The sequence below is a fragment of the Anas platyrhynchos genome, chromosome 13 (assembly GCF_047663525.1).
Source record: "Anas platyrhynchos isolate ZD024472 breed Pekin duck chromosome 13, IASCAAS_PekinDuck_T2T, whole genome shotgun sequence".
Classification (NCBI taxonomy): Eukaryota; Metazoa; Chordata; class Aves; order Anseriformes; family Anatidae; genus Anas; species Anas platyrhynchos.
In genome coordinates, this window is record NC_092599.1 from 15,273,787 (window position 1) to 15,287,631 (window position 13,845).

At 64.2% G+C, this 13,845-nt stretch overlaps 3 protein-coding genes and 1 long non-coding RNA gene across 5 annotated transcripts; 2 read left to right on the forward strand and 2 right to left on the reverse strand.

The window, feature by feature from the left end:
- Nucleotides 1–948: 948 nt before the first annotated feature.
- On the reverse strand, nt 949–5,144 carry LOC113845018 (maestro heat-like repeat-containing protein family member 6). 2 transcript variants are annotated; one of them, XM_072044313.1, is made up of 13 exons: nt 4,759–5,144; nt 4,492–4,646; nt 4,254–4,401; nt 3,894–4,072; nt 3,674–3,811; nt 3,374–3,488; nt 3,083–3,220; nt 2,722–2,898; nt 2,396–2,548; nt 2,094–2,195; nt 1,919–2,021; nt 1,768–1,827; nt 949–1,626 (listed from the first exon to the last, which is right to left on the reverse strand). In XM_072044313.1, exons 1-13 carry the CDS (start codon nt 4,900–4,902, stop codon nt 1,457–1,459), a joined length of 1,782 nt encoding a protein of 593 aa, XP_071900414.1. In that variant the 5' UTR covers nt 4,903–5,144; the 3' UTR covers nt 949–1,456. The 2 variants fall into 2 exon arrangements, with proteins under 2 accessions (XP_071900414.1, XP_071900413.1); XM_072044312.1 differs by having other exon boundaries at nt 1,919–2,195.
- A 798-nt stretch (nt 5,145–5,942) lies between these two features.
- On the forward strand, nt 5,943–7,332 carry LOC106014761 (palmitoyltransferase ZDHHC20-B-like). The gene has a single exon (XM_027467822.3). The coding sequence runs from the start codon at nt 5,958–5,960 to the stop codon at nt 7,191–7,193; it is 1,236 nt and encodes a 411-aa protein (XP_027323623.2). The 5' UTR covers nt 5,943–5,957; the 3' UTR covers nt 7,194–7,332.
- A 201-nt stretch (nt 7,333–7,533) lies between these two features.
- Nucleotides 7,534–9,959, reverse strand: LOC140003588 (uncharacterized). The gene is made up of 3 exons (XR_011812488.1): nt 8,640–9,959; nt 8,157–8,417; nt 7,534–8,058 (listed from the first exon to the last, which is right to left on the reverse strand). It is a non-coding gene; the product is annotated as an uncharacterized lncRNA (long non-coding RNA).
- Nucleotides 9,960–10,075: 116 nt separating this feature from the next.
- Nucleotides 10,076–13,630, forward strand: RRP9 (ribosomal RNA processing 9, U3 small nucleolar RNA binding protein). Its single transcript, XM_027467732.3, has 15 exons — nt 10,076–10,291; nt 10,393–10,475; nt 10,564–10,718; nt 10,796–10,878; nt 10,977–11,018; nt 11,114–11,240; nt 11,484–11,605; nt 11,885–11,977; nt 12,199–12,299; nt 12,406–12,540; nt 12,732–12,794; nt 12,871–13,016; nt 13,119–13,198; nt 13,284–13,357; nt 13,467–13,630. The coding sequence occupies exons 1-15, from the start codon at nt 10,232–10,234 to the stop codon at nt 13,600–13,602; spliced, it is 1,500 nt and encodes a 499-aa protein (XP_027323533.3). The 5' UTR covers nt 10,076–10,231; the 3' UTR covers nt 13,603–13,630.
- Nucleotides 13,631–13,845: the final 215 nt, after the last annotated feature.

The window sequence follows — 13,845 nt, forward strand, 5'->3', positions numbered from 1 at the left end:
TATAAAGGCAGCTTTGCAGCCTCAAATGAAACTGTGAGACACCAAAGTAAGGCATTGTGCCCTAAAAATGATGGCCTGGGCTTGAAAACTGAGGAGGTAAGCCATAAAAAGTCCCCTTTGGATCAGCATGGAGTGTCAGGGCCCTGAAAAGCAAGATTTGTTCACTAGAGCGTAGAGCCTGGGGCTCAATTCTGAGGGGTTAGGAGATCAAAAGACGACTTTGGATCCCAAGTGGAGGTGCTGGACCCTGAAAAGAAGGCTGTGGCAGGCAAACAAGGAAACAAGGGGGCCTACTAATGAAGATCCTTTGGATCTTAACCAAGGGGTGGTCCTCAAAGTAGTGAGGCTTTGGACTTTAAAACAGGTTTTGGACCATGCAGCCCAGAGTCTTTGAGGGACCAAAGAAGCCTTTTAGGATCCAACGCCATTTTTCTCTTTCTTTTTTCCTTTTCTTTGTTTCTTTTTTTTTTTTTCTATTTATTTAAGTATTTATTTGATTTTTCAGACCCAAGGCCTCTGGTTCTGTGCTCAGAGCCTCTTCTTTGGGACACAAAGCACTGGTTTTGGTTTCCCCCTGCTGGGGGATACTGTTCTCGGCCGCTGTGATTCAGAAGAGCTGGCCTCTGGAGGGAAGGCACTTGGAGACTCTCTCCCCAGTGCTACAGCGCCTGGCTGTCCTCATGCAGCCTGGCAGCATCCCAAAAGGACACTCAGTGCTGGCCAGAGTCAGAGGGAGCAGATCCTTCCTCCGGGCAAATGGTGAAGTGGAGAAAGGCACAGCACTCCAACACGCCCCTGCTGTCCCAACAGGGTGCTGGTTTTCCTCAGGTGGGCAGCACGGCCGCTCTCTCCCTGCCCCTCCTCCAAGAGGCAGGGGGAGAAAATACGACAGACACATGGAGCTCGTGGTTTGAGATACAAAAAGTTTAATTAAAGGGAAAAGGGAGAAGGAGGAAAAAATGAAGGGACGGGCAGGGCAGGGCAGGGCAGGGCAGGGCAGGGAAGAGAAGAAAATGGGGGAGACCGCACGAAAGGCCAGAGAGAGGGCAAAAGAGCGAGGCCCCCAGGCGTGGGGCGTGTGCGCAGAGCTGCGCTCCAGGGAGGGCTGCACAGTGCCCCCGGGGCTGGGGAGGCACAGCCTGCGTGTAGCTGAGGATGCTGCTGGCCAGCTCTGATGGCAACGAGGAGGAGGAGGAGGCCACTTTCCGCGCTGAGGGCGGGTGGCCCAGTGGAGCTGCGGCTGTGCCATCCCTGGCAGTGTCCCAGGCCAAAGCGGGGGTCTTGGAGCAGGCTCGCTGCTGGAGAGGCGCCGGCTGAAGCCCTGTTGTTCATGGGCTTCGGGAGCTGCTTCGGGCATGCCCCCGGCACGCAGAAGGCCGGAGAAGTGGAGGGAACGTGCCCGGGGAGCGGGGCTGCGCCGCAGGCAGGAGGAGATGCCGGGAGCTTTCCAGCACGCTCAGCTGCCTGCCGGGGAAGAGCGTCGCCTCCTCCACGCCTTCTGCAGCTTGGAGCACAGCTGCCGAAAGCTGAAGCGCGAGCGTGGCCTTGGTGCTTGCAGGATCAGCACCGTCTGAATCGCCAGCGACGAGACCGACTCGCAGGGGTCGTTTGCCAAGCCTCGCAGGACTGAGAGAACAGAGAAGGAGAGGCGAGGTGACGGCCCTGTACCCGCAGAGCGCCCGGCCCCCCGCAGACGTTGCCCCCAGCTCTCCGCACAGCCAGGAGGGAGCAGGGGACAGGCTCCTGCCATCCCCCTCCCTGGCTCACCTTGGCAGATGTCCTGGCTCTTGCTCTGGTGCTGATCCAGCAGGTGCCTCCCCACGAGCCCTGGGGACACACGGCCTGTCAGCGCCCCCGGCTGCTCCCCGGGGCGCAGCACGAAGGCACAGGGACGGGGGACCCCAGGCTCGCGGCTCACCAGTGAACCTCACAGCCTCCCGCCGCAGGGGCTCCTGCAGGCTCTGCAGGTAGGGCAGGCTCTGGGCCAGGTACTCCTCTGCTGCGCTGCTCCTCCTGGCCAGCTGCAGAGGGAAGGGCGCGGGCTCAGCGCAGGGCGGCCCCGGCCCCGGCCCCGGGTGCAGAACTGTGCGTACCAGGCACTCGCCGATCTTCCAGCTCTGCAGCGTCTCGGCCAGGTGCGCCAGCTGCCTCCAGCGCAGGAAGCGCGCAACACCAAGGAGGGCTTCCCGGGAGGCCTGCAGAACAGCTGAGATGGCAGCAGAGCCTGGGCAGAAGACCCTGCTCCCCCCCCGCAGCCCCTCCGCAGGGAGGGGGCCTCAGTGGAGCCTAACGCTGCCAGCAGCTGCAGCACCCCTGGTGCTCGGGGGCCCCCAAGGCAGGGCAGGGCAGGGCAGGGCAGTCAGCATCGCCCTCCCCCGAGGAGCAAAATGCCCACCTCGGCCACGCTCTCGTCCTGGTCGTGCAGGTGGAGGGACAGCGGGAGCAGGCTCCTGTGTGCCACCTGCTGCAGCTTCTCTTGGCTGCCCTCCACAAAGCCCAGCGTGTCGAGGAAGAGGCGAATAGAGAGAAGCCGCACCGTACTTGAGTCCTGGGGAGGGCGAGAGGGGGACATGGGTCCCGCTGGGGGCAAAGTCCCCGAGCCCCCAAAAGCGCTGCAAAACGAGCCTGCCCAAGGGCTCGCGGCGCCCAGGGCTGGGAAGCGGGCAGGGAGAGCCCCCAGCGGGCTGTCCCAGGGACGCAGCCATGGGGACGCAGCCTTACGTCGCCAAAGAGGGCTGGGAGCTTGCCGGCCAGCTCCAGAGCCGCGAGGCTGAGCGTCCTCCCCTCCAGGAGCCGCAGCATGGTGCTGAGCACGGGCAGAGCGACAGCGCGGGTGTCGCTGTCTGCAGCCTGCAGCTGCTCCGTGATGCTCGGCAGCAGGACGAGCGTTTGCCTCGCCTGTGTGAACAAAACACCTTCCTTTGGGGAAAGCAAGGACTGCCCCCTGGGCGAAAACACTCTCCCAGCCCGCCCAACGCCCCTTGCCCTCCCCGCTGCCTGGCAAGGTGCCGAGCCACAAGAGCCCGGGGCCAGCCCAGCCCAAGCCGCGGCACTCGTGGCGTTGCCGGCTGCCCCCGCTCACCGTGGCCGGCCTCTCGGTGAGCCCCAGGATCGCCCTGAGCACCAGGCTCTGCATGCCCAGGCACGGGCTCCGCAGGTAGCTGGCAAAGAGGCTCGCGACGCAGTCCAGCTCGTCGCCGAGCTCTGTGCACTCCAGCAGCTGAAAAGGACGTGGGGCGCAGTGCCGGCTCAGCAGCAAGAATGCCAGGGCAGGAATGCCAGGGCACGGCCAAGCCTGGCCCCGAGGCAGCAGGGCTTGTGCAGAGCCCCACGTGGGCTCGTTGCTCCTGCTGCCCCTGCTGCCCCTGCTCACCTTGCTGAGGATGACCATGGCCACCGTCTGCCAGGAGGAGGCCTCCGTGCGGAGCAGCTCAACCAGCTGGTGGATGATGGTGGCGCGCAGGCTCCTGGGCAACTCCTTCATTTCCCTGGCAGGGAGAACGGCAAGCAGGCGCCGTCAGCCCCGAGCCGGGCGGGCCCAGCTCTCCTGGCTTTGCAGCGCTCTCTTTTGCCACCAGCCCAGCGGCCACGGGCACCCATGCTGTGGCAGCACTTCCTCCGAGAAGCCCCTGTCACCTCCAGGGCTGGGATGGTGCCGACGAGGGGCTCTCACCTGGCCACCACCTGCACGCCCCAGAGGTGGCTCTCGGCGCTGAGAAGCGCGGCCCAGCCGCCCTGCGCCTCGATGGCCAGCACCGGGCTCCCCAGGCCCACGCTGCGGAGCAGCGCTTTCAGGGCCTGCACCGTGGACCTGCAGGCAGAGAAGGGCCCGGGTCACGCCGGGAGCCCCAGCCCTGGGCTCCTCTGAGCAGCAGGGGCCGGGGATGTGGCACCTGACGGGAGTGAGCAGGTCCTGCCGGTGCTTCTCCCAGAAGACCTGCACCTCCTGCAGCTTCAGCTCCGTGGTGAAGGACACTTGGAAGAGGAGGGCCAGGAAGAGCTGGGGGAAAATGGCCTTCGCCTCCCCCCGGCTGGTAGGCAGCAGGAGGATCTCGTGGAGGGGCCTTGCTGCCTGTAGGAAGCACCCGGAGGCGGAGGCGTGGGCAGGGAGGGACAGAGGAGGACGCAGCCCCCCAGGCTGGTGCCCCAGGGTGCAGAGAAGGCTGGCAGGGGCCAGGGGAGGGGAGCGGGGCCCCTGCCCCTGCCCCTGCCCCTGCCCGACGGAGACGCAGACGGGCAAGCGAGGAACTCACGGCCAGGGCCAGGACGCGCGGGTGGTCCTTGGTGGAGGTGGATGTCTTGCAGCCAGACTGGTTCATGAGGATGCGGAGCAGCTCGCGCAGCACCCTCTCTGTGGCTGGGGGCTCAGACACCATCGCCCTCCACATGGTGACGGCGACGCTGCGGGACCCCCGGGCTGTCAGCAGGGCCGCCCCCGGCCCGGCTGATGGCATTGGGGGTGTGCGAGAGGAGCCCTGCTGGGCCCCGTACCTGGTGCAGGTCAGCGAGCACTGCAGCAGGCTGGCAACCGTCTCCCTGGGGCGCTTGCTGGCCAGCAGCAGCAGGGCCCTGTCCAGGCTCTGAAGGGCCAGCGCGGCTCTGACGGACGGCAGGCTTCTGTAGATGGCCCACACGATGTGGAGCACCTGCCGGTGGGACACGGCTGAGACTGGGCCGGCACCAGGGCAGGAACAGAGCCCCGAGGAGCTCTGGAGGCTGGAGCCGTGGCCGTGGCCGGGGGTGCTGGCGGGCACCCACCTGTCCCGAATGGAAGTCGGTCTCTGCCGCCAGCACGTCCACCATGTGGGCAGCCAGCTCGGTGCTGTGGGGACTCGGGGCTCTCATGCTCTGCACGGCAGCGAGGAAGACGCCCAGGCGTTCTGAGGGCTGCAGGTACTTCATGAAGATCTGTGGGAGGAAGGGCAGCACGTCAGCCACCGCGAGGGCTGCGACGGCCCCGCTCAGCCCTGCTGCTCCCAGCGCCCCAGGAGAGCTGGGAGCAGGGGCTGGGCGACGGCTGGGGTGCGGCCGCGTGCGGGCCCCGTGGGGACCGGGCTTTGTCGGGGACAGCGCCGGTCCTCTTGCTGCCGTCGCAGGGCCGGGCTCTCCTCCGGGGCTCAGGGCTCAGGGCTCGGGGCTGGCGCTTCTCACCATGAACATCCTGTTGCTGTCTTCGGAGAGCCGCAAGGACAGCCGAGCTCGCCGGCTCTGCCAGCCCTGCGGCTGCTCGGCATCCTGGTCGCACAGCCTTGTGCCTGGAGAAAAGCGGACACAGTGTCTGTCGGCGGGGGGGCCTGGGGACCTGGCAGTGGCAGCCGGGGGCTCGGGCACAAGCCTCCCTGGCAGGAAGGGGGCATGCCAGAGCAGAGCCGGGGGCAGCGCGGCCAGGGAGGGCCCGGGCTCTCGCGCTCAGGGCAGGGGGAAGGGCTCGTCAGCCCGCGGCAAGGCAGCCGGGCTCGCTCGCTCGCTCGCTCGGGTCTCTCCTGCTGAGGAGAGGGGCCCAGGCGGCCTGGTGCTGGCCTGGCTGTGCCCGTGTCTGGAGGGACCCGGCCCGACGCGGCTCCGCTCACTTCTTTGCTGTGTGACGAAGAGGCAGAGGTGGCGCACAGCCTTGGCTGCCTCGTGGCTTTTTCCCTCGCTCTCGCAGGTGCAGCACAGGAGGAGGTACCCCACCAGCCTCCCCAGCAAGGCGAAGCGGTGCTTCTCGGGGTGATGATGCCTCAGCACTGTGGCTCCTGCAAAGCAGGAGCTGACCTGGGGAGAGAGGCAGCGCGGGAGCACGGCTGAGCGGGGCGGCAGGGCCCCAGCCCCAGCCCCGGCTCTGCGCAAGCCTGGAGCTGGGGAGAGCCGCGGCCGGGGAGCGAGGCCGGGGGTGCCAGGGCTGCCTGCAGCAGGGGCTCCCTACCTGGGGCAAGGAGCAGGTGTTGAGGAAGGCGGCCAGCCCGGCGATCCGCGCCATGGCCCTCTCCTCCACGGCCTCCGGCTGCTGCTGGGTGAAGGGCAGCAGGAGCTGGGGGGAGAAAAGCTGCTGGGGCGGCGTGGAGAGTGGCGCTGGCGGCGGCCGCCTGCGCTCTGCTCCGGGGGCGCCTCGCCGGGCTGCGGCCCGCCCGGAGCCAGCGGCGCCCGGCCGGCTGGAGAGGGGCCGCCACCGCCACCGTCCTGCTCGGGGGAGGCTCCGTGGTGGCGTGTTACGGCGGCTGGCGGGGGCGGCCGGGGGTGGGCGCCTTCCTCACCGTCCTGGCTCAGTTACTATATCTTCAACTGCAGAAAAAGTTGTGTACCTTGTGGTTTTTCATCTGTCATTTGTCATGTTTGTATGGTCGTATTGGAAGACAATTTTCACATCTCCTGCATCCCCTTCCAATGAGTTCTGCTTGTCAAAAGCTGATAAAGAACAATATGAAAAGGAAGAGAGACCAGAATTCCAGCAGGAGATTTTGAGAAGAGCTGCTAACGACTTGCCTATCTATACGACAACAGAATCAAGAGCCATCAGATACTGTGATCGATGCCAGCTAATCAAACCTGACCGCTGCCACCACTGTTCTGCGTGTGACATATGTGTACTAAAAATGGACCACCACTGTCTGTGGGTGAATAATTGTGTGGGGTTTTCGAACTACAAATTCTTCCTCCTGTTTTTAATGTATTCCGTACTGTCCTGTCTGTTTGTTGCTGCTACAGTCTTGCAGTACTTCATAAAGTGCTGGACAAAAGAATTGACAGATGCCTATGCAAAATACCACATACTATGCCTTTTCTTTGTGGCAGCCATAGCCTTCATCGGCATACAGTGGCTCTTCAGCCGCCACTGCTGGCTAGTTGGCAAAAACAGATCAACAATAGAATCATTCCGTGCACCCATGTTTCGAAATGGACCTGCTGAAAACGGCTTTTCGCTTGGATATGGCAAAAATCTAAGGGAGGTTTTTGGAGATGAAAAGAAGTATTGGCTGCTCCCTATTTTTACCAGTTTGGGCGATGGGTGTAGTTTTCCAACTCGTTTGGTGATTATGGATCCAGAGAAAGTAACTGTCTCAACCCAAACTGAACCTGCCAAAAGCTCTGGAGCCAGTCAGCCCTTTCATCCTCGACCACTCAGTGCTGGTGTGCCCGCAGCACGGGGCACTGCTCCTTGCCGTCGTCCCCCCGCTGCGCTGGCCAGGCGGGTGGCCGTGTCCCCGTCCTGCTGAAGCCCAGCCTTTGCCCAGCCCCACCTTCAAGATGTTCTGCAGCTCCAGGAGGCCGCAGGCGCCAGCGCTGCTCACCAGCGCCTGCAGCAGGCTGTCCAGGGCTTCCACGGTCTGCAAAGAGGAGGACAGGGCTCGGGGCGCCCGAACACGGAGCAGTGGCATCCCCAGAGCCCAGCCCGTGCATACCCTGACGTAGAGAGACGTGTCCATGTCTGTCCCGTCCTCGTGGCCAGGGAGGTGGAAGACCCCGCGGAAGCAGGCGCGCAGGAGGCCGCTGGTCATGGCCTGTGGCAGCAGCCGCGCTGTGCTGCAAGGGGAGGGGGGCAGAGGTGTGGAACGCCCCCTGTGCGGCACTGTCGTGGTTTAACCCGGCCGGCAGCTAAACACCACGCAGCCGTGTGCTAATTCTGTGCTAACTGAAACCAGGACAGGCACCCTGTGCCCCACTCGGGGCCCCTGGCCGGGAGTGGCGGCCAAGCCCGCGCTGGCCCAGGTACCTCATGGCGGCGATGGCGAGCATGGCTTTCTGCCGCACCTCCGTGTCCAGGCGATCGCTGGGCTCCTCCTGCAGCAGCGCCTGCAGGGCACAGCGCGATGGATGGCACAGGGCAGCGTCCCCTGGCCAGCGAGCGGCTCCAGGGGCTGGCCTACAGCCTACAGGATGGCTGCCCCGTCCCAGACGGCTCCCGGTGCCCAGCACCCGGCCAGAGGGTGCTCCCCGCGGGGCAGGGCGTCCCCTCACCTCGATGCTCTGCGCCACCTCCAGCTGGCAGAAATACACCGCGTCCCACGTGCGGGGGTCCGCGACGGCGGCTTGGCAGGCATCGCAGACGGAGGCCAGAAACCTCAGCTTCTGCGCCTCTCGCTGAGCCGCGGAGGGGAGAGACGAGCGAGCGGGTCAGGGGAGCCCAGCAGGGGCTGCCCGCAGGAGGCCAGCAGCCGCGGCACAAAAGCGAGCGGTACCTTGGGTCTGCGGCTGCAGCAAGCGCGGAGGAAGCTCAGGGCGTCCTCTTCCTCCTGATGCGCCACGGCCGAGGCAGAAGGGCCCACGCCTGAGCCAGAGGGCGCCTGCAGTGGCTGCACCTCAGTCTCCTCATAGGGCTGCGGCTGGGGCCTGGAGGCCGGGGAGGCCCCAGCCTCCTCCAGCCAGGCCGCTCGCGGGGAGCAGGGGGGTCTCCCTGACATCCTGCCGGGAGCGCTCAGGAGGGAATGTGGCTCCTGCTCCTGTGGCGGGGGAGGGATGCCACAAAGTGCCACCGCTGCCACCGGCCCCAGGCCCCCGCGGGTGGCCCCAGAGCCCCGCGGGGGTCCTGTCCCCAGGGGCCTGCAGACGCCAGCCCCTGTCCTGGAGGGAGGTCCCCCTGCCCGGGGCTGCCCCCAGCCCCACTGCCGAACCAGGCCCCTTGGGGCCAGCCCCGCTGCGCAGCCCTGGCAGCGCTGCCCCACCTGCTCCTCAGCCCTGGCTCCTGCGCTGGCTTTCTGGGGCAAGGTGCCCGCGCTTTGTGCCTTTGCTTCGCACCTGGAGCACCTGGGAGCACTCCAAGCCGTCGCTGCTGCACGGAACCAGGTCCGTTGTGGCTGTTGGGACGGGACCCGCCCCAGAGGCCCTGCTGCCAGTTCCGGAGACGCTGCCTGGGCCCTGCAGTGGGCAGACTAAATTAGAATAACATCGTGGACCCTAAACACGGGGAACTGTTCCTTGGAAGTGGCCGCCTGGTCCACGACATTGACGTGGAAGCAAGAAAAAGCCACTAAAAAGGAGGGGTTATCCTTGCAAACAAGGCTTTGGAGCCCCAGGAAGAGGCTTTCTGCCCTAAGATGTGATGCTGAGGTCTGAAAATGTTGGGCAGCGCAGTGCGGCCCTCACTCCTCTGTCTGGATCCTAAAGTGATGCTTTGCTCCCTCTAGATGGGGGCTTGGACATGAAAAGGATGCTTTGGGCCCAAAACCTCAGGCTCTGGCTCTTAGAATCATTATTTTGAAACTAAAAATGAAAGGGGTTTCCTGTCAGATAAGGTATTGCACCCTAAAAAGGCAGCTTTGCAGCTTAAAATGAAACTTTTTGAAACTGTCCCCTGGTGTGGGCTTACGCAGCAAGGAGCTTGCAGTTTGTGCTTGTAGTTCTCACTGTGCTGTTCTCCCATGGCCACAAATCCACCAAGCCCTGTCTCCTGCCAGGACCACCCAGAACACCAGACACGGTGGCTGAGAGCACTGTCCAAACACTGTGAGCTCCGACAGGGTCGGTGCTGTGTCCACTTTCCTAGGCAGCCTGTCCCAGGGCCCGACCACCTCTGGGAGCAGAACCTTTCCCTAACACCAGCCTGACCCTCCCCTGTCCCAGCTCCATGCCGTCCCCCTCAGGTCCTGTCGCTGTCCCCAGAGAGCAGAGCTCAGCGCCTGCCCCTCCGCTCCCCTCGTGAGGGAGCTGCAGGCCGCCATGAGGCCTCCCCTCAGCCTTGCCTTGGTTATATGCACAAAAGTTACATATGCATGAAGCTGCCCAATACGCCTATACATATGCTTAATCTGTCCCCGCTTTGTATTAAAATTAGCTCCAAGAAGTCATTTCCATGAAGTCCTCCCATCCGTGCCTGCACAGTGCCTTCTGGTGGTGGTGGTCGGGGGGCCGGGGGATGAAGGCTGGTAACTCCTCTTCATCGCCACCAGCCGACCCCTGCCTTCATACAGACTCAGCTGCTCCTCAGCTCTTGCCCAAACCACAGGGTCGGGCTCAGCTGGTTTTTGAGACAGGTTCCCTTATTTTTGCCAGGAAACATCCTCAGTGAGGGGCCCCGGGACTCCTCGTTTCGGTGAATCAGCACAGCAAGCAAAGACACTCGGCAACATCTATTTTTACTGCCATTCAGCGAGCCCCCGTTCTCCCATCCCCGGCTTAGTAAAGCTTAGTAATGCCCCACACGCAGCCCCTCACCAGGGCTCAGCCCTGAGGCGGCCCCGCCGCCATTTCCCCGCGCGGTGCCACCGCCCCCAGGCGGGCGGAGCGGGGCGGAGCGGGGCGCACGTGTGGCAGCGGCATGGCGGCGGCGGGCAGGAAGGGGCAGGGGGCTGCGGCGGGGCGGCGGCGGCGGCCGCGGGTGAGCGCGATCCTAATGCTAATCCCCATCCCCATCCCAATCCCGATCCTAATCCCGATCCGGGTCCCGGTCGCCGCTGACGGTGCCGTTGCATCCCGCAGGGAGCAGGCAGCGGGGGGAAGCCGCGCCCGGCGCCCGCCCGTCCCCGCGATGAGGAGGTGTCCAGCGACTCTGAGGCGGAGAGGTGAGGGACCGGGGGGCTCCCTCAGGGCTCCGGGGGGCTCCCCGGGGCTGCCGGTGCGGCCGGGCCGGTGTTAACGCGTGTCCCGCAGCCTGGCGGAGGGGCAGCAGCAGCAGCAGCAGCAGCAGCAGCGGAGGCGGCGGAGGGAGGAGGAGGAAGAGGAGGAGGAGGAGGAGGTGGAGGAGACGCCTCAGGAGAAGAAGCTGCGCCTGGCCAAGCTCTACTTGGAGCAGCTCCGGCAGCACGGTGAGAGCGGGCGGTGGGGCTGGGGGGCAGCAAGGAGGGGGGGGAACAGCCTGACTGACGCTGAGCACCCGGTGCAGAGGAGGAGCAGGCGGAGGAGGAGGAAGAGGAGAACGCAGCCTTCTTCAGGGACCCCGTCGGCGAGCGGCTGAAGGAGGACGTGGTGAGCTTGGGGGGCACCGGCCTGGCTCCGGGGTCATCCCTGAGGGGTGAGGGGGTGGCCAGGGAGCGGTCCCTGAGCCCCCTGTGGTCCCCCCCTAGCTCGAGCAGAAGGGCCGGCTGCAGCGCCTGGTTGCCAAAGAGGTGAGTGTGCCGTGGGGGGCAGCGGGGGGCAGCGGGTGTCCCCAGGCCTCGGCCGGGGCTGCTGCTGGCCTCGCTCACGGCCGTGCTCCCACCAGGTGCAGCCTCCAGACCCGCTGAGCATCCGCGTGTTGCGGGGACACCAGCAGCCCATCACCTGCCTGGTCATCTCTCCAGATGACAAGTTCATCTTTTCGGCTGCCAAGGATGGCTCCATCATCAAATGCAAGTGGTTCTGCTTGTCCTCGGGGGCTGCGGCTGGCTGGCACCCTGCAGCGGCAGGGCAGTGGGTAGAGGTGGCTCGGCTCTGCCCTGCCTGGAGGCACCTTCCCTGGAGGGCAGGGAACTCTGCAAAGCACAAGGCTGCTGGTTTGGGGGTTCAGCTGCAGAGCTGGTTGTGTTGCTCTGGGCTTTTTGTGTCTTGTTCCCGCTCCTGGGGGTGATGGATGGCACTGCCTGTCCCCACAGGGGAGGTGGAGAGCGGGAAGAGGCTATACGTGATGCCCGGGGGGAAGAAAGGCACAGGACAGCACATGGGGCACACGGCCCAAGTCCTCTGCATGGCCATCTCGTCGGACGGCAAGTACCTGGTACAGTGATGGGAGGGTGCTGCTGCCACGTGGGGCCACATGCCATCCACAGGGCTGCTTGGCCCTGGCCCTGTGTGCTCCTGAGCCTCTGGGTTGGGGGACATCCCTTCTCAGAGTCCTGGAGGGCAGTTCCTTCTACTGAGCTGAAGGCTGCAGGGTTGAATCAGCCTTTATCCCCACTGGTACCAAAGAGCAGGTCCCTGGGCCCACCCGAGTACATGGGGTGGGAGCTGTGGGTATGGTCGGGCAGGTTTTGGGGCATCCCTTGCTTTCTGCCAGGTTACAGGAGACAGGAACAAGCTGATCCTGGTCTGGGAGGCAGCCACCTGCAAGCGCCTTCACACGTTCACGGGCCATCGCGATGCCGTGTCGGTGAGTGGGGCTGTCGGCTGCTGTAGGACAGGGAGGAAGGCTCCTGCCACTGGGCAGGCAGGGGGTGCTGCTTCCTCATGCTGAGCCTGGGGATGTGGGGGCCTGGAACCCATGGGGTGTGCCCTGTGATGCACAGCCAGTTCTGCCGGCACCCTTGGGGACAGCTGGGCAGGTTATAGGTACCCAACAGTGTGTCTGTGTGTCTGTCTGTCCCTCCGCAGGGTCTGTCCTTCCAGAAGGGCACACACCAGCTGTACAGTGCCTCCCATGACCGCTCCGTCAAGGTCTGGAACGTGGCGGAGAATGCTTACGTGGAGACCCTGTAAGGCCCCTCTGGGACAAGGATGTCACCCTGTTGTCCCCAAGTGAGGGAGGAAGGGTAGGGGCGTAGGGCTGTGCTCCCTACAACTCACCGTGTTCCCCACCAGCTTTGGGCACCAGGACGTCATCACGGGGCTGGACAGCCTGAGCCGGGAGTGCTGTGTGACCTCGGGGGGACGGGATGGCACTGTGAGGGTCTGGAAGATCCCAGAGGAGTCGCAGCTCATCTTCTACGGGCATCAGTAGGTCTGGGGTAGGGGGCGGGGGGCTTGTGCTGGTGGATCCAGCAACTCCTCTGTGTGTGCTCAGCATCACTGGGAGCCTGCAGGTGGTTGGGGACATTGCTGGGCTGTGTGTGCCTGGGTCTGTTTCATAAAACCTTAAAGTGTGCTCATGATCACTGGTTTGTTTTTGTTTTTTTTTTAAATTGTAGGGGCTCTATTGACTGCATCCAGCTCATCAATGAGGAGCACATGGTGTCGGGCGCCGATGATGGGTGAATACAGGGCTGGGAGCGTGTGCAGGGGCGGGCAGGGCTGTGCCCCCACATGCCTCACTCCTGCTCCCCACAGCTCTGTTGCCCTGTGGGGGCTGACAAAGAAGAAGCCACTGGCGCTGGTGAGGCAGTCGCATGGGACACAGGGCGAAAACGACCTGCAGCAGCCCTACTGGGTGTCGGCGGTGGCTGCTCTTCGCAACAGTGACCTTGTGGCTACAGGTACTGGGAGCCCCGGGCTTGCTTCAGGAGGGATGCGGGGCTGGGGGGGGGTCCCTGCACCCTTCCTGGTGCCAGGATGCACGCATTTCATCTCTGTTGCAGGTTCCCACAGTGGCAGTGTGAAGCTGTGGAAGTGCGGCGAGGGATTTCGGAAGCTGGAGCCTCTCTGTGACATCCCCCTGGTATGGGGGGGTGAAATCCCCCAGTGGTGGGAGGCGTGGGATGACTGCGGTGCCGTGGTGCTGATGCCTGTGCTGTTATCTCTAGGTTGGCTTCATCAACAGCCTGAAGTTTTCAGCAACGGGAGACTTCCTGGTGGCTGGCGTTGGGCAGGAGCACCGGTACTGTCACCAAGCCCCATTTTCCAGAACTTGGACCCTGCCCTCCCCCTCCCAGCCCCCCAGCTGGAGCAGGAGAGGCGCAGGGTGCTGATACCTGTGTCATCTGCAGGCTGGGCCGGTGGTGGAGAGCCAAAGAAGCCAAGAACAGCATCTGCATCATCCCCCTGAAGCGTGGGGCTGCAGCTCCCAGCTCTGGGGCAGCCGACAGGGCCTGGCCCGGGGAGCTGCAGGAACTTGCTCATTAAATCTTTGTTGATGGTGCTGCTCGTTAAAGCCTTTGTTTGTAGTGCTGCTCCCTGGGGTGGTTGGGCTGCTGGGGCTGCAGTGGGAGCCCCCAGGGCTGTGCCCTACCTCGGGCCGGTGCAGGTGCCCCCCCCCCCCCCCCCCCGTGCCCCTCTGCCTGGCACGGCCAGACCTGGGTGCTGTAAGAGTGCATTTAAAACAAACAACAAAACCCCACTTTATTTACATAAATTACCAAAATAAAT